The 27,984-nt window shown below is 48.0% G+C and overlaps 1 protein-coding gene across 1 annotated transcript in view; it reads left to right on the top strand.

Annotated features, from left to right (window-relative positions):
- SIT1 (signaling threshold regulating transmembrane adaptor 1) overlaps positions 1 to 26,959 on the top strand; it is a 79,167-nt gene extending 52,208 nt beyond the window's left edge. Inside the window, exon 6 of the mRNA XM_069635194.1 lies at positions 15,078 to 26,959. Within this exon, the coding sequence (XP_069491295.1) occupies positions 15,078 to 15,332 (255 nt within the window). The 3' untranslated portion in view covers positions 15,333 to 26,959. The remainder of the gene's footprint in view (positions 1 to 15,077) is intronic.
- Positions 26,960 to 27,984: the final 1,025 nt, after the last annotated feature.

Raw genomic sequence — 27,984 nt, 5'->3', positions numbered from 1 at the left:
CAATGGGATAGTGGTGGGAGCAGGTTGGGGGAGCCCAGGGACTGTAATGGGAGTAGGGTGAGCGGGAGGCATGGGATGGGCGGGAGCCATGGCATAGTGGTGGGAGCAGGGTGGGGGAGCCCAGGGACTGTGGTGGGAGCAGGATGGGCTGGGGAGCCATGGGATAGTGGTGGGAGCAGAGTGGGGGAGCATAGGGACTGTGGTGGGAGCAGGATCGGCTGGGGAGCCATGGGATAGTGGTGGGAGCAGGGTGGGGGAGCCCAGGGACTGTAGTTGGAGCAGGATGGGGGGAGCAATGGGATAGTGGTGGGAGCAGGGTGGGGGAGCCCAGGGACTGTAATGGGAGTAGGGTGGGCGGGAGGCATGGGATGGGCGGGAGCCATGGCATAGTGGTGGGAGCAGGGTGGGGGAGCCCAGGGACTGTGGTGGGAGCAGGATGGGCTGGGGAGCCATGAGATAGTGGTGGGAGCAGGGTGGGGGAGCCCAGGGACTGTGGTGGGAGCAGGATGGGCTGGGGAGCCATGGGATAGTGGTGGGAGCAGGGTGGGGGAGCCCAGGGACTGTGGTGGGAGCAGGATGGGCTGGGGAGCCATGGGATAGTGGTGGGAGCAGGGCGGGGGAGCCCAGGGACTGTAGTTGGAGCAGGATGGGCTGGGGAGCGATGGGATAGTGGTGGGAGCAGGGTGGGGGAGCCCAGGGACTGTAATGGGAGTAGGGTGGGCGGGAGGCATGGGATGGGCGGGAGCCATGGCATAGTGGTGGGAGCAGGGTGGGGGAGCCCAGGGACTGTAGTTGGAGCAGGATGGGGGAGCAATGGGATAGTGGTGGGAGCAGGGTGGGGGAGCCCAGGGACTGTAATGGGAGTAGGGTGGGCGGGAGCCATGGCATAGTGGTGGGAGCACGGTGTGGCGAGCCCAGGGTCTGTGGTGTGGTGGGGCGAGCCCAGGGACTGGGTAGGAGTGGGATGAGGGAGGGAATCCAGAGACTGTGATGGGAGCAGGTGGGGAAGCCCAGTGACTATACTGCGAGTAGGGTGCAGTGACAGCACGCAATAGTTCATAGCCATTTGGACTTGCTATCGAATTGGCATTTTTTGGGGGGATGGCCTGCCCACATTTTTGTTGTTCGGGGGGGGGGGGCGTCCAGGCCTAATAGGTTTGAAGAGCACTGCCCTAATGGTTCCAATAGAAAAGCCATAGTTCATTTATCGCTAATTCCTATCGGGCAGCACCTCAGGGGGGACATTGCCGCGAATGTCCAAGCGGTGGCTGCCTCCGCGTTCTATCCTGCTAGTGGACTGGAAGCTCTACTGGATTCCACGAGGGGACTCTTATGAGAAGCCTGCATTTCTGTTTTCCTGCTGTTCACTGGGGACGCCATAGTCTCCCTGTCAGCTACCCGTAGGTATCAAACAAGCATTGCCAAAGCCAGTGGCCTGGGATTTTGTGCATGCATGTCCAGGCATTTGCAAGGAAATGCTATAATGGTACTACCTGGCTATAAAATGTCAACAGCTGGAAAATGTTGTGAGTACCTGGGCACATGACCACAGTGCCTGGCATATGCCATTCTAATGCCCGTAAAAACAGCTAAAACTGCTGGTTTTACCAATGCTTGTTTTAATAGTGCGAGAAATGGATGCAAAGTCACAAATATTGATCAAAAGTGAAGTGGCTGAAAGCACACTTGAGTACGACATTTTTATTGCACTGAAATATCATTTACACAGTCAAATCAAGCCACTAACCCTCACAAGACTGCCCAGAAATAACACTGGCAAACCCTATGCAGCACACGGTTTGATGTTACAGCTGGTAAGGGCAACCTCAAAGAGATCTTTTGGGAAGTGCATAGTGGGCAGCAATAGCTATAGGGATTAGCATAGCCATGCGCAGCCAATGAGTCCCTCCTCACATCGAATATATTCCTCCTATGTGTATAGAAGTGGAACAGCGTTGTCTTATAGGTGGTGCTACAGTACCACATAATAGCCAAAACTAATAAAGAGCCATTAGGAAACGACCATGAGTTAGCAAGAGGCGTTGCTCTCCATAGAATTGCGCAAGATAAACCACTGGCCCAGAGGTCAGGCTGTTCTGTGAATGTATGGTTGGGATTTATAAAGCGTGAACCTGGCGGGGGCACTACGGGGCCTGTAGGTAGGGTGCAGGGGTAGCAGAGGGGCTGGGATAGGTGGGAGGAGCAAGGTGGACTCGAATCAGGGCTGGCTGAAGGCGCCTCAGGACTGGTGGGGAGCTCATGTCAACAAGATGTTTGGGGGCCTTACCTGGAGCCAGGAAAAGGAATCTGAGGCACCCGTGGGGTGCTTAGTTCATAATGGAGACAAGAGAATGCAGGAAGGAGGTTAATAGGTGCCGATTATCATGGGGCGGGCAGCCACCGGGAGCTGCAACACTAAACGTCCACAGAAAAGCCATTAAGGGCTCTTTCAAGGCAAGGGGCTAATGGCAGCTAATGAAGGACTTAAACAGATGAAATGATAAGAACGCTGCTGGATACTGCAAGAGGCCTGAGGGAGTTAATAGCCTGAGGGCACCAGCAAAGGCTGCCTTTGAGGTGCGCGTGGCAAAGCACACATTTAATGTCCTGAATTAGAGGAGACTGCCAACATGGGACAGCTGCTGAAGGGCCCAGTTGAGGCTTGGGGCCCATTCCAACTGAAAGTGTTGAAATGCCCTGATGCAGTCCCTGCCGAAGATTATTCCGGTGTTATGGTGTTTTCCGCTCAAGATCCCTGGTTTGCAGGTGTCAGGGCCTCTGCGCTCGTTGCAAAGCACAGGAAGCTGCCGCTCTCTCTTCCGGCCCATTTGCCGCACCTGGGCTTCCTGTGCAAGTTTCAGGCGTGCACAGGAAGAGGAGCGCGCTCCACTTCATGCTCAAGCAACCTCAGGGCTTTCCGCTCCCTAGGTGCAGAAAAACCTCAGTGTAGGTTTCTTAATATGCTTTTCTTGTGCACACCCTGCTGTACTGGAGCCCTGAGCTGTCGCGCGGTGCAGCGTGACTTAGCACCCAACACTATGCTTGTCACGGGCCAAAGCAGCACTCCATGCATGTTACACTGGCAGCTTGGTACGAAGGCCGGCCCTAGGCACGGGACGTCCGTGCCGTCGCCCAGGGCAGGGCACTCATGGGGGCCTCACAGACAGGTACTAGCTGCCATTTGTAAATCAAGTAATACAACTTGCAGCTCTGTGTTCCTAGAGGGCGGATGCTGTCCCCCAGGGGTTATTTTGAGGTCTGCATAATAAAACAGATTTGTTTGCTCGTGTGTTCGAGCACATTTTCTTCACTGCATTCCAATGTCAGATGGAGTTTTCAAACCACAGTTGCCAAAGGTCCTGTGGCAAGCAAGGTATCTACCAACTAGAGCTAGGTAGATGTGTGTGTGCAAGTCCCCGCCTTCCAGACTGGTCTGAAGTCTGACTTTCTGCTCCTGGGCAAACCATCTCACCTTTCCTTGTCTGCCAAAATGAAAGGTCTCCAGGTTCAGCTCACACTGCCTGCTGCTCCAAAAAAGCCTTACTCCAGAAATTGCCAGACATGTAACACCTAACCATGACAATTGCTAAACTGGGCGTCCCTTTACTGGTCTCTTGAGTTGCTCCTGGCAACTTCTTCTCTTCATGAAACTGTAAATGAACACACCAGGTGTTATTCTGTGACCCAATTGAGCAGGCAAATAAGGGGCGCCCCACCTATCTTTTGCCGCCCAGGGGCGCCGCACATCCCAGGGCTGCCTCTGCTGGAGAGAGCTGGGGCACAAGCGGAGCTCTCTGAGCTAACAGGAGCAGGGAAAGGCACAGGGCGTGCCAGGTGTGCTGCTGGGGCCAGGGGTGGAGATTGGGGAAGGGGAGATAACGCCTGAGAAAATGATGATGGTCGGCAGAGGGAAGGGGCGTGCAGGAGGCCGCGCAGTGACAGGGCTGGTGGTTAGTGGGTGTGAGGGCAGTGTTGTTGGTGGTGTGGTGGGGTGAGGAAAGACTGGGGGGCATTGCGTGAGATGGAGGGTAATCGCGGTTTAGATGTGGTGAAGGGCGGGGCAGTGGAGGGTGGTGAGGTGCCAGGGATCCGAAATTCATTTCCGTAGGTGGCGCTTCTTGCTACATAAGTTCTGAGCAGGTGACCTGTTGGGGGTGATAGTACGACCTACCTAGCGGTGGATGTTGGGTGGCTTTTCTGCCATTGCGCTCGCTAGAAGTGCTCGAGTCACCACAGATCACCGCGCAGAGACTTCTGGGAGAATGAGCAGAGCTGAGACAGGGCCAGGCGTCACCAGGTGGGTGTTGTATAGCTAGTTATATGTTAGTGCCTTTGCACTGTACAAGGCATCCTGCAACACTTTGTTTTGGGATGTTAGTGGTTGAAACCTAGGATGTGATGGGGGAGATCTGCAATTGTGGGAGTCAGTCATAGGCATTTACTGGAGGAAAGTATTCTCAGTAACGCCTGCACACCCAATGCCAAGAATCAGATCCGAGCTTACTCTATTGTCATCCAAGAATCAGATCCGAGCTTGCTCTGCAATCCCTGCAATCCATTGCCATCCAAGAATCAGATCCGAGCTTGCTCTGCAATCCTTGCAATCCATTGCCATCCAAGAATCAGATCCGAGCTTGCTCTGCAATCCCTGCAATCCATTGCCATCCAAGAATCAGATCCGAGCTTGCTCTGCAATCCCTGCAATCCATTGCCATCCAAGAATCAGATCCGAGCTTGCTGTGCAATCTCTGCAATCCATTGTCATCCAAGAATCAGATCCGAGCTTGCACTGCAATCCCTGCAATCCATTGTCATCCAAGAATCAGATCCGAGCTTGCTCTGCAATCCCTGGAATCCATTGTCATCCAAGAATCAGATCCGAGCTTGTTCTGCAATCCCTGAAATCCATTGTCATCCAAGAATCAGATCCGAGCTTGCTCTGCAATCCTTGGAATCCATTGTCATCCAAGAATCTGATCCGAGCTTGCTCTGCAATCCCTGGAATCCATTGTCATCCAAGAATCTGATCCGAGCTTGCTCTGCAATCCCTGGAATCCATTGTCATCCAAGAATCAGATCCGAGCTTGAGCTTGCTCTGCAATCCCTGGAATCCATTGTCATCCAAGAATCAGATCGAGCTTGCTCTACAATCCTTGGAATCCATTGTCATCCAAGAATCAGATCCGAGCTTGAGCTTGCTCTGCAATCCCTGGAATCCATTGTCATCCAAGAATCAGATCCGAGCTTGAGCTTGCTCTGCAATCCCTGGAATCCATTGTCATCCAAGAATCAGATCGAGCTTGCTCTGCAATCCCTGCGATCCATTGTCATCCAAGAATCAGATCCGAGCTTGAGCTTGCTCTGCAATCCCTGGAATCCATTGTCATCCAAGAATCAGATCGAGCTTGCTCTGCAATCCCTGGAATCCATTGTCATCCAAGAATCAGATCCGAGCTTGAGCTTGCTCTGCAATCCCTGGAATCCATTGTCATCCAAGAATCAGATCGAGCTTGCTCTACAATCCTTGGAATCCATTGTCATCCAAGAATCAGATCCGAGCTTGAGCTTGCTCTGCAATCCCTGGAATCCATTGTCATCCAAGAATCAGATCCGAGCTTGAGCTTGCTCTGCAATCCCTGCAATCCATTGTCATCCAAGAATCAGATCCGAGCTTGCTCTGCAATCCCTGCGTATCCATTGTCATCCAAGAATCAGATCCGAGCTTGAGCTTGCTCTGCAATCCCTGGAATCCATTGTCATCCAAGAATCAGATCCGAGCTTGCTCTGCAATCCCTGCAATCCATTGTCATCCAAGAATCAGATCCGAGCTTGTTCTGCAATCCCTGCAATCCATTGTCATCCAAGAATCAGATCGAGCTTGCTCTGCAATCCCTGGAATCCATTGTCATCCAAGAATCAGATCGAGCTTGCTCTGCAATCCCTGGAATCCATTGTCATCCAAGAATCAGATCCGAGCTTGCTCTGCAATCCCTGCAATCCATTGTCATCCAAGAATCAGATCCGAGCTTGCTCTGCAATCCCTGCAATCCATTGTCATCCAAGAATCAGATCCGAGCTTGTTCTGCAATCTCTGCAATCCATTGTCATCCAAGAATCAGATCCGAGCTTGAGCTTGCTCTGCAATCCCTGCAATCCATTGTCATCCAACAATCAGATCGAGCTTGCTCTGCAATCCCTGGAATCCATTGTCATCCAAGAATCAGATCCGAGCTTGAGCTTGCTCTGCAATCCCTGGAATCCATTGCCATCCAAGAATCAGATCCGAGCTTGCTCTGCAATCCCTGGAATCCATTGTCACCCAAGAATCAGATCCGAGCTTGAGCTTGCTCTGCAATCCCTGGAATCCATTGCCATCCAAGAATCAGATCCGAGCTTGCTCTGCAATCCCTGCAATCCATTGCCATCCAAGAATCAGATCCGAGCTTGCTCTGCAATCCCTGCAATCCATTGCCATCCAAGAATCAGATCCGAGCTTGCTCTGCAATCCCTGGAATCCATTGTCACCCAAGAATCAGATCCGAGCTTGCTCTGCAATCCCTGCAATCCATTGTCATGACAGGAAAACAGTGGTAGATGGCAATATTCCGCCAATTAACATTCTGCGTGACAAGCCAAACCCGACACTCTCGACGCTAATTCATGCTTGGAAAAGATACTGCAGACAATTACTGGGGAACGCAGAAGTGAATAGACAGATGCGCCTGAATCGGCCACAGAAAGTTAAGTGAAAAATCCAACGAAATGATTGCATTTTGACACTAAGAAAAAAATCACAGAACAAATTGGACACACACTCCAGGATAGAAGTGAGAGCTATTAACCAAATGCCGCGATATTTAAATGTATTTCCAGCTTGGCGCACGAGAGATATACTCCTAAAATTAAGACTGAATGTTCTCCCAACCCGTGAATATCTTGTACATAATCAACAATTTCCGCTTGCACAGGGCTTCATACGGAATCCCTCTTCCATCTGACCATGGAGTGTCCCACAGTTAGGGAGAGGCAGGGAAGATATGCCGTCCACAAGAGTCGAGACAAATGGGCTGTAAGGAGGGAGAGGCAGGGAAGATATGCCGTCCACAAGAGTCGAGACAAATGGGCTGTAAGGAACAATGGGCATACATTGCTTTATACATCCAAACAAACAAACAAACAAACAAACAAACAAACAAATAAATAAATAAATAAATAAATAAATAAATAAATAAATCCATCCTCGCAAATGACAAATTACTCACCTTTAGAGATATTTAGTTTTGGGACTTAGTAATGTTGAATGATAGAGAAACTAAAAACTTGTAGACATTTGAATACCTGTATTGAATTAGAAGCTGTAGAGGAAATTTGAACTTAAAGGAAATCCTTTATTTATTCAATGGAACATATTTTACAATGTAAAGTTTTTTTTAACAAACTAAATCATTTTAATAAAAAAATATAGCTTGCAGCTGTTGTGGAAGGATGTTACTGCAGTCGGCTCCTGTCTAATGCACACAGGAGATGCTACACTGATGCAGTGGGATGGTACAAGGGGCAGCTGCGCCCCTGTACCTGGCAGCCACAGAGCAGAGTTTACCGAAAGCAAATGTCGAGGTCCCTGTGGCTGCTTTGGGTTTCGAAGGACCCGAAAGCACCCCCTGAAGCAGTACATTTCCCTTCACCTCCCTTGGGTTCAAGCAAGATCCTCCAAAAGCAGGCCTTTGAGGTTAGAGTGTGAGTCAGGCGATGGAAGGCTCTCCTGTAGAACTAGAGCCAGCCTCAACATTTTCCGAGGAAGGAGACAGTTGGCGGAGGACCCCTAATAAAAAAAACTGCTTCTCTGCTGCCAACTTTCCTGAAACAATTGAAGCAAAAAAGTGAAGCCTAGGGGTGAGTGTTGATAAGTAACTTGTGCCAGGAATCGAACAGGGCGCCTTCTCGAGCTGATGAGAGGTGACTACAGGTCCCGGCATAGCAAGCAATCCTGTAGCAGTAGCTCACCAAGAACTGGATGTGTGGCCTGCAGGCTACACATAGATCGCTGCAGTAGGTGCATTAACCCACTGCACTAACGACCCGTACCATTCCTCGGAGACCAGGAGGCTGAACAACTAGTTCACCTTCCTTTAGCTCATCAGACCCATAGTTCCACTCAATTCAGAGGCCATTTAGTTTTACAAAGAGGTGCTAATTATTGGGAGCTGTGACCCCTCTAAAGGCTGAGCCCAGCAGTTAAGTCATGGGGGTATATTCATGTGGACAGGGCAAGAATACACTGTATTGCTGCTGCCTGTTAATGATAGATTTGACAGGCCCTTATTGTGGAGCCCCTTTCATCCCCACGCCTGCCCCTATAACCCCGCCCGGCTGAGTGACAAAGCAGAGTACTCCCTTCTGCCCTCCCACGCCAGCAGCTGGCTCTGCCACTGAACTTGTGTGACAGGAGGGTGGGCTTCTGCGTCTGGTGCGGGACAGGGGCTTGCAGAAGGAGCACAATCGATTGTGCACTCTGGTTGATACAGTTTTCAGTCTCACCACTAGATGGCAGCAGGATGTCTAAAAACAAGAAACAGAAGAGGGACATTGGTAAAGAGAAGTAACTCCTGTACTCCTAGTCATAACTTCTCCTCCAAACATCACCTTCCTAATTTCCCTCCTTAATGTTCGCCTTATTACAATAGTCTTACATAATTCAGCTTATAAGTATATCCTTCCCAGCTTCAGCTTTGTAACTTCTACTTGCTTATGTACCCTTGCAGACAACTCCTTACTCATTTCTCCTCCCAATCTTATCCTTACTTGCATCTAATGTCTAACTCCTTACTCATCTCTCCTCCCTATCTTATCCTTACTAGCATCTAATTTCTAACTCCTTACTCATTTCTCCTCCCAATCTTATCCTTACTAGCATCTAATGTCTAACTCCTTACTCATCTCTCCTCCCTATCTTATCCTTACTAGCATCTAATGTCTAACTCCTTACTCATTTCTCCTCCCAATCTTATCCTTACTAGCATCTAATGTCTAACTCCTTACTCATTTCTCCTCCCAATCTTATCCTTACTAGCATCTAATGTCTAACTCCTTACTCATTTCTCATCCCGATCTTATCCTTACTAGCATCTGATTTCTAACCCAATACTCATTTCTCACCCCTATCTTATCCTTACTATCATCTAATTTCTAACTTCTTACCCATTTCTCCTCCCGATCTTATCCTTACTATCATCTAATTTCTTACTTCTTACTAATTTCTTCTCAATCACGTCTCATTACTAACTCATCTTTATCAGCTTCTCCTCATCTCGACATCCTTTCTAACTTCTTCTTATTAACATCTCTGTACTAACGCCTCCTTACAAACACATGTTAGTAATCTCTCCTGTTTACGTTCCTATTTTCTCCTTAATATCATATCCTTTCTACTCCTTACTAGCCTCTCCTCGCTGCCCTATTCTTTACTTCTCCCTTTTACAGGCAAGAGTATCACTCACAATATGCAGGGCTGTCACTCGAAACGTGCTTACACTTTACTGCTACTTCCAGTGGTAGTGTGTGTAGCAGCATCAGGATTACAACTGGTATTACTCCATGTAGTAGTAATACTATTGCCAATAGTACTCACAGTAATAGTACCACTAGTAGCACTCGTTTCACTACTGTCTGTAGCAGACCTACTTCTGATGCTGCGAGCAGTACTACTCTTACTGCTGGAAGCAGTACTTGTTTCAGTGCTGTTACTGTTGGTAGCAGTACTATTACTTCTGCTAACATTTGCTCTACTCCTTCCGGCCCTACTTCTACTATTGGAAATCGAGTAATAGTATTTGAGCATCAAGAGGCATAGAAACCGCTCTCCTGAACACCCATGAAGAATTGCTTGCAAATCTTGACTCCAACTCTCCCGCTGTTCTCATTCTCCGTGATCTCTCTTCTGCCTTTGACACGGTCAACCATTCTATCCTCATAAAGCGGCTCCAAGATACACTTGGTATCTCAGACGGTGCACTGGACTGGTTGACCTACTTCTTCATTGATAGATCTTCCCAGGTGCTACTAGGCTCCTTCTCCTCCTCCATCACTCTTTCCCCATGTGGTGTTCCCCAGGGCTCTATCCTCTCGCCTTGGCTTTTCAACATCTACCTGGCATCCCTTGCTCACCTGATCTCTGCCTTCTCTCCTCATTTCCAGTGTTATGCAGATGACACACAGCTCTTCTTCAGGTTCCCCTCTTCCTCCTCTATCACCCTTGACTGCCTGTCTGCTGTTCAGTCTTGGTGTACCTCCAATTATCTCTGCCTTAATACCATTAAAACCAAGATCCTGCTTATCAGGACACCTGCTCCCGGTTTGCATCTTGCATTCTGGCCATCCTCTATGGGCTCACCTCCCTCTCCTTCCACTGAGGCCAGAAACCTCAGGGTCATCTTCAACTCCTCTCTCTCCTTTACTCCTCACATTTTGGACATTGCCAAGAAGGCCCGCTTTCAACTTCACCTCCTTAGAGGCATTCTTCCTTTCCTCGCGTTCTCCCAGAAGCTCAATGTCTCTAGAGCTCTGGTCCTCTCCAGGCTAGACTACTGTAACAGCCTCTTCCTCAACCTGCCTCTTTCTTCACTCCATCCTCTGTAACTAATCCAGAATAGGGCTGCAAGACATATCCTTGGCCTCAAGCCCAGGGACCATATCTCTACAGATCTAAAATCTCTACACTCTCCTGGTTGTTGCCAGGATTAAATTCAAGACCCTCTGCATTATCCACAAGGCTGTCTATTGCCTGGGTCCACGCTACCTGCAACTCTCTTTTACCAAATACTCTCGTTCCAGATCCCTTCAGTCTTGTCTTCTGGCTCCAACTCTCTGCTGATCAAATGGTTCTCCAAGCGGAGAGCTGGTGGCAGATCCCTCTCCTAAGCTCGCCCCCTCCAATGGATCAGTCTGCCTCTTTCTCTGTATCTTGAACCAGACCACCTGAAGTTCCGCAAACAACTCAAGACCTTTCTCTTCTCCTCCTTGCCCCTCGCCCTCCCGTGCTAACCATCCCTGCTGTCACTGAGATTGGTGGCCTGGTCCCTTAAGAGTCAAATAGGGTCTGGCCTTCTGCCGAATCGCCCCTAGCACCGCCCTGGACTCCCAACTGAGCCCACACCCGCCTCTCAGGTGGTTTCGCTTCCGCCCTGCGCTTACCTGTCGGGCAGTTGACCTCCCTCTTCTGCTGGGATGTCTCCGCCCACGCACTTACCTGCTGCCTCCCTAATGGGCACCTCTGGCACTTCCTCCCATAGGGGCCCCTAATTGCACTTACCCTGACCCCACCCTCCCTTTTTTCCTTTTTCTTGTCACTGCATTTGCACACTCCGAATGACACAAGGCCTAGTAGGACCGCTGTTTCTTTCTATTTATTCATAGTTATTTCCATCTTTTATTATTCTCCCTTGTTTCCTTCCCTTATGCCTTGAGGCGCTTTGAAACACTGTCTTGCTGTATAAGCGCCTTACGAATGTCCAGTACATACATAAATAAATAAATAAATAAATAAATAAATAATTAGGTAAGTAAACGTGATTGTTTAAAGTGATGTAAAATGCAATCTTCTGCCATTGCTGCTCTAATGTATCTGCAGAGTGCACTGCCACACCTCCTATGATGTCACTTCCTGTTTAAGGACTTGACAGCAGCTCCCAACATGAATGGCAACTGTAGCAAGAACAACACTTGCAGCAAAAATGTTGAAAATAAGATAGACGGGACATTTTATTGACTTGAAAATAGGCAGAATGTTAAACATTAACAGTTAGGAGCAACTTATTTTATTTTCGTAAATGTGTGTGTCCCCTATCAAGTATTGAAAGTATTGTTTTCAAACGAAGGCGAAGAAATTGTAGATGGTAAGTGGGTCATTCACTGTTCTGATGAAAACTGTGAGAAGACAGAGGTTGTGATATACTTATGTCGGTCATTCACTCAGTCATAAGAGGACTCCTTTCATAGATATCATACATTCACTGCATTTGCAAATAGCGTGCGCTTTTATTAGCCACTGTTAGCCACATAAACTCCATGAGCAGTGTTCATAGAGTTACAGAGGACTTCTGTATCTATTGCAGGCAGAGTCATCTTCCAGGAGAATTAATCCATAGCAAAGAAAAAGGGAAACATTTACATTGGGTATTTGCTGTACTTTTAACAAAGCTTCCTAGTGGAATTTATTCAAAGCAATATATTCATGATAGCTGGAGAGAAACAATGAAACTAGAATCCTCAAAAGTTTGCATCACAACAACGTCGCGGGAGTTTGAAGGGAAACGGAGAGTAAATTGAACCTGCCATATTTTTTATGTGATATTGTTAGGAAAGATGAAGAAAATGTGATATCCACTCCCAGCGAAAGGGATACAATGCTATGTTTGAAATATTGCAAATACTTCAACCATTAACAGAAAAACTCAGTTACAGATACAACCATCTTCTTTCACAATACTCTCTTGACCTAAAATAGAACATGGAGTTTGTCTTCTGTAGATTGGAGAGTTTTCTATGTGTGGAACCATATCACAAACATGGAGTTCGTTTTCTAGCGATTTCACGGTATTGAAATTGCAGGAATATTCCGCACTCGCAGTGTATGCTTTTGCCCAATTGGAGAGCTTTTGATGTGTGGAAACATACCAAAAACATGGAGTTATCCTGCTTTATAACTGACAACCTTAAAGTGGGGTTAATCCAAAGTCACATGTATCAACATACGTCTGCCGTGTAGGATATCCTTTCATATGAGTCCATTCTTATTGTTTCAAAATCACATTGAACATAACCGATTCACATATCAACCTTTGCGCATTCCATCTATCTGCCAAACAAAACACCAAACCCATAGGTGAACACCTCCTCTCAGAAGTCCATGGTTTGGTGTTCTTAATCCCTGAAACCCCTTAGTGCCAGCGTTAAATGAAAAACCGCCAAATGATTGTCTGAAATATACCATCTACAATGGTGTTGAACAACTAAAGGAATTAACCGCAAAATAAATTAGAGAATCTATCTGGACCATGGACTTCTGAGAGGAGGGTGCACAGTGAGAATGTAATGATTGCCCGTGGTAGGAATTACCCACAACATACAACAATCACGTGGCTAATTAGAGAAATAAGAAGAGGGCTCCTTGATTATCCAATAGTTAATGATCTTTTTTTGAAAAGGAACATTCAAGTTGTCAAACAGACACCCATAAATGCAGAGATGCCTTACAATTCTCATACAACAAGTGATATAATAACATATTCAAGGCATTATTGCATGAAATATTAACAATGTGAATGTTCTGCCCATACATGTAGACCTGACACCAACGCTGTACATCTAAATCAAAGTATTCTTCCCTGATGAATGTCTTAATTAAGTTGGTTGCACAGAAATATGTTGGAGCAATATCATATATGTGATTTCGCCTATGTATCTTCATTGGAGGTAGTCATCCATGCTCCTCTATATGTATTCTACATTGTAGATAATATTGTGTAAGAGTGGTGAATTGATTACTATTTTTACACATATGTTTTGTTTTTATTTGTTTTGGGTGGCAGGCACATGAGCTTGTTATGTGAGTCATTTATTTGAAATGTGATTTTGGAACACTGAGAATAGACTCATAAAGGGAATGATATCCTACACCGTAGACTAATCTACATGTTGATATCTTTGAGTCACTGTTGACCCCACTTTAGAGTGGTCAGTTATATTTGCTTGTTCTGGGGCTAGTGGGGCTATGCTCTGAAGTCTTCAGAGTTCCTGCTTTAACCAGGATCCATTTCTTAGATATTCCTTAATAATACCACCGCCCAAATATGTTGATTTCAACCTATTGACCTCTTTCCCTTTATTCTGCTGGAATGCTGTTAGATTGTGTTTAAAAAAGTACTTCTGATATAACTCATTATTGTGTTTTAGGTTAAGTTTCCCTCCTGCTATAATGAGTGAATTCTTGTGAAGAAATTCTAATGAACTCTCTTATTGGAAATACATAGGATGGGGCACGCATATGCAGTCTTAATTCTATTATGGCGTGTGGTCCAATGCGTGCAGAACGGCCTTGTTTTCTGAAATACCATGCTTCACGCTCGTGTATATGGAGGAAAATGATCTTGAACTTTACAAAAATTGAGCACCTACGTATGTGGACAACATTGTCAAATTACACCTCACACGACGAACAAATGCGGCAATGTTAGTCAACCACAGCCAATTTCCAAACCACAACAGAATGTCCCCTTATGAGTGCATTGATGGACGAGATAACTTTGTATTTATTTATTTATTTCTATTTATTTATTCATAGAGCGCCGGTAGCCCACGGGCACCGGGGCACTAACAAAGACACTGGGCCTCATTACGAGTTTGGCAGTAGCCAAACCGGGCTCCTTTACCGGGTTCCCAGAATGGGGAATTACCGGGCCATTCGGAGTTCGGAGGGCCCGGTAATTCCTCCCTCTGGGAACCTGGGCCCGGACCTTCCCCATTCCCATCTGAGCCCCCTTAGGGCTCAATGGGAATGGGAAAGGGAGCTAACAACGGGCCGATTACAACGGCCCGTTGTTAGCTCCCTCTTCCCCTCGCGGGACCCGGCAACGACGCCTGGTTTTACCAGGCGTCCTTACCGGGCCCCGCGAGGGGACCTCGTAATGAGGCGGAATGGTGTTAACGGGCCTGCCCCCATTAACTCATTCCGCCTCACTTGTAATGAGACCCACTGAGTAGACGAACATGAAAGACCGGATGTATATATCATCATTCTGTTTTCTTATACTCTCACAGCTATTATTCTTGGAGGCATGCCTTACTTTTCAGCCATTTGCTGTGGAGACATTGATGATGCCATTACTGCTTCGTCCTACTGTCCCGCAATGCTGTTCCTTAGTATAGCAAAATCCCATTTTCTCTTTAATGTTTAAGATGGGCAGCATGTTAATGTAAGTGTGTGAGTGGCTAACTCGCCCCTCAGCGATTAGAGGGAAAGAGGCCCACCTGAATGCCCTGCTTACTCCACTGATCAGGTTCTCTTTTTTTTCTCTTTGCAGAAGATGTGCTATGCCAACCTGAAGGTCACCAACCCAGCAGCAGCCCAGCAGGCCGCCAGTGCTGGCATCCACTACGCTGATGTAGTGACCATGGTGGTGGGAGCATCAGAGACTGAACCCTCCATAAAGGATACTTGGAAGAAGAAGAGAATCGCCCGGGGGGTGTCACGGAATGCAGACCCGCTCTACGCCTCTGTGCAAACAGACAGATACAAAACTCTATTTGAGGACCAGGGCTACGCCAACAACAACTAATGTGACTTTGTTGGGCCACCATGGGGCGGGGGTGGTTGTAATGAAGTAGTGGTCTTGGGTTGTATCCATGCAAAAGTGGGGTCTAATTTCAGGGCTCTCCGTGTGGTTTAGCCTATCTGACTGTGTGTCCCTCCTCATATGACATTTCTCCGTATCTGTACTCTAATGCAATAGTTTTGGCTTATAGGTGGTGCAAGTGCCACCCACTACCCAAACTAAACAAGGACACATACTGGGTACTGCTAAATTGGTTGTGTTGCTCAGTTTAACTCTGACATCTTGCTTCCTCATGTTAACTGCCACTTGTAAAGTGCACAACTGTCCCCCTGAGCGTGGCTTTGTAGCAATGAGGGAGTGCGTGGGAGTGGTGGGCGGAAGAGGCGGGCATGTGCTGTGTCCTGAATGGGATTTGTTAGCTGTTGTGTGTGAAGGTCAGAGATGTGCTGCAGCTGGTGTAGCTGTGTTTGTTGTTTGGTGCCTCCTTTACCGGTGGGTGGGAGATCACCTGGAGGTACAGAGCCTTGCTCTCTGCTTTGGCCAATCATGGGACCTGTAAGGGGTTTAGCTGCCAATTCTGATTGCCTGAGGGCATCATTGGGTGCCAATGGAGGAGGTGCGTGGGCCCTTGTTCTAAATCAGGTTCCTAGTGTTGTAAACTGAGAATGAGGGGCAGCACAACCAGCCAGCAGCAAGCTCTACACTGCCAGTAAGGTCACGGGAGAATATAAGGAGGGCAACCACATGAGCAAAGTGCCCTACACAGCCTGACCTTCCCTGGCCACTGCAAGCCATTTTCAGAATTGTTTTGTGAAAACACTTTCTGTGGGTGAACTTGCCCTTGGGCTAACCAGCTTCACCCTAAAAATAACTGACGAACATGGAGGACAGATTACGAGTACCCTCCAGACGCATTCTGGGATGAATGTGTTATGTGAAGGAGACTGTGGCAAAATTAGCACCTCTGGAAACCATTTCCGCTAAGCACACATGGAGGCTCATGGGAGCCCTGGCAAGAGCCCAGTGTGGTATGTGGCCCCTTAGTAGGAACACAGTGAGCTCCCCAGCAAACAGAGACTTGTGAGGCTCTGCCTCTGGTCTGCGCTCCATGTGTGCTCTAATGAGCACACGTGACCTGCCCCTTTTATTTGAATCCACACGTGAAAACAGAGGTCCAAAACAATATAGCCCTCTGGCTGGTATTTGCCAATAAAGAGAAAAAACATAGTGGATTGTGGTATGCCAAATGCAAGGTAACCCAGCTTAATTTGAAGAATGCAAGCTAGGGATGACAGATGATCAACAGCAAATCTCTCTCTCTCTCTCTCAAATTCCTCACCGTTTTGAGCAGAAAACACAGTTTATATAATGCTGGTGTGTCACTCTGATGTCATCATGATCACTGAGCTATGAAAACCTATCTCTACTGCTCATTGGTCCTACATGCTAAGCTACATATGGCCCTCATTACAACCCCGGCGTTAAGGGTTAACGACGGCGTTAACCCTTAACGCCGGATTCCCACTTTAACGACTGCTTTTGGCAGGCGTTAAAGTCCATGGCGCTAACCCGCCATGGTACTAATTACGCTGCCGTAATTTATGGCGGCGTAATTAGCGCCTTCCCCACTCCCATTATGCCCTATGGGGCAAAAATGGGAATGGGGAAGGGAAAATGGGAAATGGGGATTTACCGCCCCACTCACCTTGGAATGGGGCGGTAAATCCGCCATCCACCATGGTGTAAACATAGTTTACACCATGGTGGTAAAGTTGGTGCACTTAGCACCAAGGTTGTAATGACCTCCATAGTATCTATATCTCCCACCCTACTGATTGGGTAACTCTCTATCTAAGGTCCCACCCATAAAACATCCCAAAAACAAAATGTACAACCTCATCATGCTTGAATATTATTGGTAAGCTCTAAATTACTTCTGTGGTGAAAATGACATATGATTATCGGTTAACATGCGGTCACACTCGCTGTGAACTGGTGGCATGATGACATGTTTATGTAGATGGGAAGAGAGGAAGAGCGTATCACATTTGTTCTTAAATAAAACAGCCCATGTTATCTCCACCATGATGTCTCTGAGTTTCAAGGACCTCCTCCTTGCCCACTTCCAGTAATTACGGCCCTCCGCTGTCTTGCAACAATAACTGCGCAATTCTGTTCTTGACACATTTATGAATAACTATCTTGTGAGTCATGCTACTTCTACCATGTTAAGATTTCGTAGCAGCAATTATTTGTCTTTTTTTTTAATTCTCTTTATTGAATTTTTCAACATTAACAATCCCCATAACTCCCCCCTCCCCCCTCCCCCCTCCCCCAGGTGCTGTTCCAAAGTCTCCGTAGCTCCCTGTCACCACAAAGTGTCTAGTCAGGGTTATTCCAGATCCAGAAGTCTTAGACGTTGCGGGCGCCACCCGATCCTGAAATCGTCTCTGAGAAAGGAAAGGACCTCGCCCCACTCGCCCAAAATGTTTGTATTGTATTGTTCATTGCATAGGAGGCCCATTCCATCGCTACTATCTCCCAGACTTTACGCAGCCAGTCTTGAAACATTGGTATGATCGAACTCTTCCATCTCTGGGCTATGATCGTCATTGCTGCCAGAGTGAGCATCACCCTCGCTCTTTCCCTGCCCCTCGAACCCGCCAGCCCTTCTGCTGGCCTCAAGCCTAATAGTGACCATTCTGGGGGTATGCCTCCCTCGGCCCCAAACACTTGTTCCATCGCCTGCTTGATGTCTCCCCAGAACGGGACTATTTTTGGGCATCGCCACCAAATATGTTCTGCAGTGCCCTCCTGGCCACATCCCCTCCAGCAAGTTCCCGATGAGTCCGGGTAGATCCTGCGTAGCCGAGCTGGGGTATAGTGCCACCCATATAATATCTTATACCAGGCCTCCCGGGTTTGTGAGGCTCTCGCTAGTTTGGGGATCTTCCTCCATAGATTTTCCCACTCTGTCTTCTCTATTTCCCTGCCCAGAATTTTTTCCCACCTTCCCATGTATGCCCATTGCGGCCTCGGGGTAGCCTCATCCAAGATCCGATAAAGCTGTGAGATAAGGCCTTTCGAGCCGTCATTGGTTATCAGGAATTTTTCAAAAAGGGTCAGTGATCTATTGGCCGCCTCCTTATTTATGGGGTATAGAAGCCAGTGTCGAAGCTGTGAGTATCTCAGACGTTCACCTTCCCCCAGTGCGAAATCCTTTTTACAATCTACAAAGGAACTGATCTCCCCTCCTATAAACATGTCCCGCATCCAACGGCATCCTCCCTCCCGCCAGTTCCGGAATGCCCGTCTTTCCAACCCCAGGGTAAAGTTTTTATTATTGAAGATGGGGGTAAAAGGGGACGGGAAGGTTGTAATTTCCTTCCGTTGGACCAGTCTGTCCCAGTTATCTGCAACTAGTTTGGTGATCGAGCTAAGGTACATATGGCCCGCACGGTGCTGTCTGGGTAGCCACAGAACCTCCCCCAGTTCGTGTCGCGTGACCGCTCTATCCATCTGAACCCAGTGTTTTCCTTCCCCCTCCCGCAGCCATTCCCTAATCACCCTGAGTTGGGCTGCTTTGTAGTATTGACGGAAGTTGGTAAGAGCTAGTCCCCTTTTCTCGGGGCCATAAGTTGCATCCTACTCACCCTTGCCCTTTTTCCCTCCCATATGAACTCGTTTGTTATTACCTGGAGCTCCTTGAAGAAGCTAGCTCGGACTGCTTGAGGGATAGCTTGGAAGAGGTAGAGCAGCCTCGGCAGGGTAACCATTTTAAGTGCCTCTAGTCTCCCCAACCAGGAGATCCGCAAGTTCTGCCGGAGATCTTTCTTAATTCTTTGCAGGAGTGGGGGGTAGTTTGCTGCGTACCATCTGCGTAGAGCCGGAGTGATTCTCACCGCCAGGTACGTAATTCCCCCCGGTCGCCAGGCAAAGGGCATCGTCCCCTTTAGCTCCTCCCTCTCTTCCCTTGCCAATGTCAGGTCCATCAATTCAGACTTGTGCATGTTAATGCATAGTCCGATGCTTCCCCAAAGTCTTCTAGTAGTAACCTGGCTTGCGTACTCGACTCTATGGGATTGGTCAGGGCGAGCAACATGTCGTCTGCGAAGGCCGCCACCTTGTGATGCCTGCCCCCAAACGGTATTCCCTGTATTCCTTCAGATTCCCGAATTGCCTGCAGGAGGGGCTCCAGGTAAATTGCATATAGCAGGGGTGATAGGGGACATCCCTGTTTTTTACCTCTTTGGAGTAGTAATGGTCTAGTTAAAAGCCCATTTACCACCACCATCGCTCACGGGCCCTCATAGTTCGCCTTGACCATCTGTAAGTAAGCGCCTCCTAACCCCATCTTTTCCATGGTTTTGAAGAGGAAGGACCACACCACCCGGTCGAACGCTTTTTCAGCGTCTAGGGACAGAAGTACTGCCAGTGTGCGAGTCTTTTCTGCCTTTTCCACCAGGTGGGCCACCCTTCTGATGTTATCTGCTTTCTGCCTCCGCTTTACGAATCCCACCTGATCCTGATGGATCAAATCTGGGAGGAGCCCCTCGAGCCTATTCGCCAGGATCTTAGTGTAGATCTTTGCATCTACGTTAATGAGCGCTATTGGCCTATAGGAGGATCTTTCAAGGGGGTCCTTGCCCTCCTTCAGAATCAGAGAGATCTTCGCTTCTTTCATAGACGGGGTGATTTGCCCACTATCTAAAAAAGAATTGAAAAGGTAGGTCAGGTGTGGAACCAGCACTCCCGCATAGGTCTTATAAAAGGACGCAGTGTACCCATCGGGGCGGGGAGCCTTACCCGCGGGCAGCTTCCAAATAACCGCCCTCACCTCCTCCTCCATTATCCTTTGTTGTAGACCAATCTGGGCGTCCCCCTCAATTTTACGTAGGTTAACCCTTTCCAGGAATTTCTCTTGAGCTAGGCCGCAGGGGTGCTGTGAAGCATATAAGGTCTCGTAAAAATCGGCCATGGCCTCTTGGATATCTTCTATTCGGGTAACCCTTTGCCCCCTATCTGAGTTTAGAGCCGTGATTGTGTTTCTAGAGGCAGCCCCCCGAAGGAGGCGAGCTAGCAGGGCGTCTGCCTTATTCCCTCTTGCATATAGTTTTTGCCTCACAAAAAGCATGGCCCCCTCTGCTTTTTTGGTCCTAAGGATCCCCAATTGTCCTATTGCCCTCCTGTAGTCCTTCTGGTTAAGCCTGCTGGGGTTCACCGCTACCCTACCTCTCGCTTCCTCAACTTCCGCTTCCAGCCGGGACTCCAAGGACTGTAGCTGTTTCTGTCTCTGTGCCTTAGCTGCTATAATTTCCCCCTCAGTGTGGCCTTAAATGCGTCCCATCTTGTATCTTCCCGTGTGTCCCCTCTCTTGTTGTTATCGAAGAACTCTCTCATCTTGCCCTCTATCTCCTCTCTTACCACAGGGTCCCTCAGCAGGTGTTCCGGGTATTTCCAGCCCCACAGCTCCCTCCTCCTCTTTCCCAGTTCCAGCTGCATCGACAATATTTTATGGTCTGCTATTCCCATGGGCCCAACCTCCATCTCTCTGACCTTACCCACCAGATTGGCCGAGATCCAGATGTAATCAATTCTGGACTGGGTCCCATGAACTTCAGAAAGGAATGTGTAGCCCTCCTCGTCCCCCTTCAATTCCCTCCAGACGTCCCTCAGCCCTATGCTCTCCACTTTGTCCTGGAGTTCCGCTGAGGCTACCGCCCCTCCCCCATTGCTTTTAGTCCCTCCTGACCTGTCTTTAATCTTGTTCCAAGCTATATTCAGGTCCCCCATTATGATTATCTGTCCTCTTGCCCAGCCACCTATTTTCCCCATGAGATCGCAGAGGAAGGGGTCTTTCCCTGTGTTGGGCGCATAAATCACCCCTCTTGTGTACGATTCTTCCGCAATTGTGCCTTTTACCACAACAAACCTACCCTCCTTGTCCCTTAGGGTGTCTTCCAAGCAGACGTTCACCATGCCCCTGATGGCCAGCGCCACCCCCCCCCGATTTCGTAGGACCAGACGCCTGAAACACCTGATGAAACCCTCTCAACCTTAAGCGACTCTGGTCCTTGCGAAGCAGATGTGTTTCTTGTAATCCCAGAAAGTCTGGTTTTCCCCGCTTTGTAAATTGCTCCAGCTTTTTCCTTTTCAGCGGGGTATTTAGGCCCCTAACATTATGCGTTACCCACTTGAATTGTAGTTAGACACTTGTCCCCGCCACTGAAGACCCTCCAACAGCTCCCCACTCTCACTCATTTGCCCCATGTCTGTTACCCAGGTGCGTGGGTCACTTCTAGTTCGCCCCTCGTGCAGCACCTGAGGATCCCTCCCCCCATTCCCCTCCTTTTCCCCGCCCCCCTCCCAACCCCTAATGACCTTAAAACTTGGTCCGCCCGCGTCCCTCCCCCCCCAGGCTTCCTCGCCGTTGGTGATCCCATGATGTTTGCTCTTAGCACCCTTTCCCGTCCTTGTATACAAAACTGCCTTTGTGTCCACCACCTCCTGAAATTATTCAAGTACCCGATTAGTTCTCCTCTGGTCCAACTCACTCCCCCGCCGCTGGCTCCGCATCAGTTCCCTTCCCGGGGGACCTCCGCCGCACGGGCCGTCTCCTTTTCCCCTCTCCGACCAGCGACCATTCCCATGGCCTGGCTCGGGCACCACTCCTCGCCTCTGAGGAGCCGCTCGGGCCCGCCATCCTCGATTCCCCAACCAGTTCTTGGTCCGGTTCAAGTTGAAGTAGGTCCGCACCTTCCTGCATCGTGGTTATCCGCTTCTGAGAACCAGCCCAATCGAAGACAAGTCCAAACGGGAAGGTCCACTTGTATCTAATCCCCTTTTCTTTAAGCTTCAGGGTGAGGGGGCTCCATTGTCGCCTCTTGGGCAAGGTACAGCTGGCGAGATCCTGGTACAGCTCAATACGCTGGTCGTTAAAGGATATCGGCTCTTTTTGTCTAGCGGCCTTGAGTACTGCCTCTTTTTGAGCATATCTTGTAAACGCCGCTAACACGTCTCGCGGCCTAGACTTCGGGTTCCTATTGAGGGAACCCACTCTGTGAACCCTGTCCAGTTCGATCCGATCAGGTGAGGACTCGCCCAATAGCTCTGCGAAAATTCCTTTAACCGTTTCCTTCAGGTCCCTATCTTGCACCGTCTCCGGCAGGAGCTTCAACCTGATGTTGATCCGCTGAGACCTGTTTTCCATGTCTTCCATTCGTATTTCCAGGTTCTGCGTCGCCTTGTCGAGTCTCTCGATAGCTTCACTGTTCTCCGTGGTCTCTCTGCCTATCTCCTGCAGGCCTTTTTCAACTTTGCCTGTTCTCTCCCCCAGTTGACCCACTTCCTGCTTGAGTACGGCCAGCGCTTGGTTGATGTCAGATCTCATTAATCGAAATTGCTCTTGAAAGGTTTTCCCCAAAGATGCTTGGAATGAAAGCAGCTCCCTGTGCAGGTCCTGGCGTGAGATCTGAGCGGATGCTTCCAGGATCTCGCCGTGCTCCTGCTCCGTACTTCCCCCCTGTGTGGCCCTGCGTTCCTCGGTTGCGTCCTTGCTTGCCCAGAGGGCCATGATGGGGCCTGAGGCATCCGGTTGCGACTGGCCGCCCTTATTGGCCTTTCCCTTGTTTTTAGCCACCATATTTGTAGCTCGAAGGTCGGGGGTCGGGGGTCCCCCCCAGTCCTGCCCGTGCCTTCCCAGGGGGTGACCCCCACCCAGTTCTGAATTCCTTGCCTCGCTGTTCCCGACCAGGCCTGAGTCCCCAGCCTTACAGTGCTTGACGTTGCCTTGGGGCCTGTCGGGGTTGCGTGTAGTAGGGCAATAGCTCCGTGAGGCCGCGCGGGGCACCGACGCCAGCCCCGCAGCCCGGCGCAAATGTCGCCCAGGCCCCGCTCCCCTCGCCGCTTACCGCACTGCTCTGGTAGTACCCACTCGCCGCCCGGGGCTGTACTCCACTTCACAGGCGGGGTCACTGCCCGGAGCTCGCCACCGCTCTAAAGGACTTGCGCGGCCCCCCCATCCGAAGCTCTGCCGCCGGGCCGATATCAGGTCCTCCGGCGTGTCCCGAAGGTACCTCCTTTCTCGGGGTCTCCTCCTCCTCCCAGGCTCAGGCAGCCGCGTCGCACCCTGGCGTGAGGACGGGACGGGGCTGCAATCTCATCACACCTGGAGCGCCCCCTCTCCTGCTCTGCCCAGGAAGACTGAAGCATCTCTCTTCGCCCACGGGCCTCTGGCGCGCGCCGCAGTATTTTCCCCTTCTCCTGCTGGGTGAAATGGCAGCTATGGGTGGTCGAGGGTGCGGGAGGGCGCCGGACGCTGTTTTCCTGAGTTCCTCAGCTCATAAGGGGTGGTGGAACCGCTTAAGTGAGTTGGAGGTTCTGGAGCGCCGTCGACACACATCTACCTGGTGTTGGCGGCCATCTTGGAATCCAATTATTTGTCTTTTTAGCTGCATCCGCGTTTCTCTGTCACGCCTAGCCGATCGATGAGACATTAATCTGTCTGCCACTTAGGAAATTTCCTGAGTTTGTTCGGTTTGTCCCATGGACTTCAAATAGTCTGCTGTGTTGTCGTAACTTGATTTACCTTAATAGGTGAATGCTCACAATGGTATCTTGTTCCGTTATGTAAACCTCCCCTACGGTGTCTTGGGCTTTGTCATTCCTTTGTCTTGGGCTCTGTCATTCCTTTGAGGCAGCTACCATCCAGCTATCGCAGCATTTTCCTGAATTAAATGTATTTGTTCAAATAGCATGCTTAGCTGGGGGCCTCTCTTAAAGCTACAGAGCTTCCTTCTATGCTGTGCTGGTTCAATTTTAAATGCTTGTCACGTTTTCTTTCCTCTGCACACACATTTGCTTTGCTATCTATCAATTTCCTGGTGCATACCTGTCACATGATTTTCCTTCCTATGGGTAGCAGCACCCTTATCTGCCTACAATGTTCTGCCCTTCTTGTGTAATGAGTCCCTATCTTGTGTACACGCCTTCCTGTCACCTAATCTATTCTATTTTAAAACACACTAATTGTGCAAGCTAATGCCCTAATTTGTTCCCTACTTGTGTGGCGCAAAACTGACTATTCTTTGTGCCAGCTGCATTTCCAGGATAATTTAAAGTGCAGTTTCAAATGTGTCCTTTCATATCTTATCATTGTTTTTCTTCTGAGGAAGGCAGGAGGGCAGAGCCTGAACATGCTCTCTAGTCATTAACTGCCCCACTTCATTCCCCCCTCTGGTTGAGTCATCAACCACTCCTTCATTTTATTGTCATCCTATTGTAGCCATCCTTGGGAAGCCATACTCTGGTGACCCCTCCTCAAGATACCTCCTTGTGCTATGTATTCTGCTGTACTGCATGTCATAAGCCAACACTCGCCATTCTCGTCACATTTCATCCAGTGCCCATTGTAGTTATGGGTATCTTTTGGGCATGTAAACAATGCTCCAGGTTGTTTAGCTGGCTGACCCAATGGGTACATGGGTCAGTAAACTTTGTCATCAGTTTGGGTGTACTGATGTACGGTGTCAGCCACATTAACCATGATTGTCATTTGGAGTGCTTCTTGCCAGTCTTTTTACATTGGCTTATTGCTATTCTCAAGATGCGAAACGCCATTAGAACCAGTATCAAAATTGCCAAGAGAAATTTGAATGCATCTTTAAGCCAGGTAGGCATCCAGGAGAATAAATAACTGAACAAGCTTTCATCCTCAATGTCATCCACTTCCTCCTCCATTTTATCGTGCAGCTCTTTCAAGCAGTATATAGTCTCTGTCAAGGTCCCATTCTCCTCATCATGTCACTTGACCCTATCTTTGCGCACACTCCTCCCTCCATGGCTGTGAGGAGGTCCAGAACATACCTGTTCTGTAGGGTCATCAATCTTACCGCTCTTAACTCCTCCTTGATGGCATTGAAGGTGTTTATTGTGGCATTAATAAGTTATCTGGATCGAATGTGCATTACCTGCTGCTTGCAGGCCAGGCATTGGAAAGGATGTGAAGAATGTTGTTGTTTTACCAAGCAACTTATGACTCTGGTATTTCATCGAATGCAGCACTGGCCTCCTTGGAAAAATTGTTCTTTTTGTGCATTTTAGGCCTAGGGATCTTTTCTTTCTGTTGTGTGCCATTGAAAGTGAAGTCCCAATGTCAACCTCACTTTGTGGTATTACTAATGCTGGTGCATTTAGTAGCACTATTGTGCATATGCCACCCCAGTTGGGTGGAAGCTGCATATAAGCTCTCATACCGCAAGCCCAGTAATGGTCCATTAGTACAGCTGTGCCAACTTTCATACCAGGCAAATCCATAATGCGTTTGCAACCTCCATTGTCACCAAGGTTTACTGAATCATTATTTCTAAAGCATAATGTTGGTGCTTGTAGTTTGACTATGGGTAGTGGTCCTGCTTCATCTTCCACCCATGTTAATGATTTTGAAGTTTCTTTCCATTCCTCACGGCACACTCTGCCTGCGTTTTTTATCACTTCTATTGGCGCAGTCCATATTGCCTCTACTGTGCATCCCATTATTCCATCAATCCATCTTCCCTAGGAATATACTTTCCCTTTTATTTGCAATTGTGGTCTATCGGCGCAATGAGGTATCAAATTAAACTGGGCATCTGTACACCTTAATATTTGGTGATCCACTCCTTCGACATCCCCTCTTTTTGGGCCTAATAGTATGTACTTGAGCACCTTACTTTTCATTTCTATACCCTCCATCATGTGTGTCTCTTTTACATAGTTGTCTACGTATGGGAATTCTGATCCTGTGAGATACTTCATCATGGCCGATTCTCCCTGAAATTGTCCTCTGGTCTGGCATACTGCCAGATGTGCCAAGCAGTGTGCTCTGGACTCAGGTACTTCTTGAGGTATAAATACTCGAGAGGCTGTCATGGCATAGGGGATAAGTGAGCAAACAAAGCAGCTTTCCCTTGATCTCTCTCTCCCCACCTTCTCCATTGACCCATTCCATGAGTTTTGTTCAATATTTATGGAATTGTCAAAATCCTTTTTCATGCAATATTCATCTTCTGCAATACTTCTCCTAGCCCATAGTGCCTCCAACTGGGCGTCTTACCATTTCCTGCTCTAACTGGAAATCTGCTTGTTTTTTTTAAGTTCTTCACCAACAGTATGCCATAGGGACACATGTATTTTATCATAATCAGTCAAATGCAGTGTGAGATAAAATAAGAAATAAAAATAACAAACGAGAAATGAAAACAGAAGGACCGCAATAGCCATAATGACAGTCATTGGTAGATGTGTCCTGCGGCGTATTGATCAGGGTATTATGAAGATATCAGGAACATAAGGATACAAAAACATTTGTACAGTTTACTTAGTACCGGGCAATAGTAGGTTATTATTTTTCAATGGTGAGTGAGGCGAGCTATATATACCTTTTTCAAAGCATTTGCAACCAACTATAATAACAATAATGAAAGATTTGATTGATTGATTTTTTTTTGTTCGTACCACTTTCACTATTATGTGGCTCATTGAAAAATATAAAAATATAAAAATAGGGCTGATGCAAACATAAAAATGTGGAAGATAAACAAATAATCCCAATAAAAATGTAAAGGGAGAAAAGTAGAAAACATAGTCAGTTATAGGTGTATGCTATTGCGAAAAATAGTCTTTAATGCTGTGCTGGTGATATATTCAAAAAGTCCTCAGAATCAACTCCTTTCTTACTGTTCCAGTGATAGTTCAGCGTCAGTGTTCCTCAAGTGGTGCAACGTGATTTATATCTCCTCTATTCTCAAGTTCCTTATTCCTTTAATCTTCTTTCTCAGCATGCACTTGGGCTCTTGTCCTGGGTTTGTTTTTGTTCTCTTCTCCCTTGGGATGCTGGTAGTCGGGCAGGGTTAAATTGGCTATGTTGACCCACAGCAACAAGTTGACAACTGTAGTAGTATTCAGTTCTAGTTCATCTTTTTCTGTGCCTTTAGCGATACCTCCCTGCCTTTCCTTTTCCTGTAAGGAAATAAAAGAGAGGGATATTTAGCCATGGAGATCAAATAGTCATGTAACTCATTTCCTACACAGCCGCAGTGCTTTGGGCATCTGTCTGCGCACGTGTAATGAAGGCAGTCCTTAGGCAGTGTGTCACGCAATCTTGCTAATCTTGCTAACCCGTGATGCCCGAGAGTTTTGTGCACTTTATAAATGTAAACTAAATAAATCTCCACGACCCTCCCTGAGGTTTTTTCACTATGTATACAGCAGTGTTACAGTTAGATTCTGATGGCACTATCACTCATAAGTGGATTTATTGTTTTATAAATACACTCATCTGCTTCTTTGGACATTTCAACTGTTTCACTCAAGGTAAAATTGCCCCTTTTTAAATTTTATTTTTACTGCTCCAATCCCTTTTAACAACCTCACATCATATGGACTGGTCGTCCATAATGTGCCGGGTACCCTTGCCAAATCTTCTTCCATAAATGATGGCACTTGTTTAGCTAGAATTATTTGTTGTGGCACCTCTGCATACTCTATTCTAAATTGACATGGTACATTTATCTCAAAAATACCTCATCATCAGACTTACTGTAGTCAAACAACTCACCATCTGTCAACTAGGTCAGCCTGTGTGATGCGTCAAGTGCTATTACTGTGCGCCAACTTA

The sequence above is a fragment of the Ambystoma mexicanum genome, chromosome 13 (assembly GCF_040938575.1).
Source record: "Ambystoma mexicanum isolate Mex_15411 chromosome 13, UKY_AmexF1_1, whole genome shotgun sequence".
Taxonomy (NCBI): Eukaryota; Metazoa; Chordata; class Amphibia; order Caudata; family Ambystomatidae; genus Ambystoma; species Ambystoma mexicanum.
The sequence above is the reverse complement of the archived record's forward strand: the minus strand, read 5'-3'. Positions and strand labels throughout refer to the sequence as shown.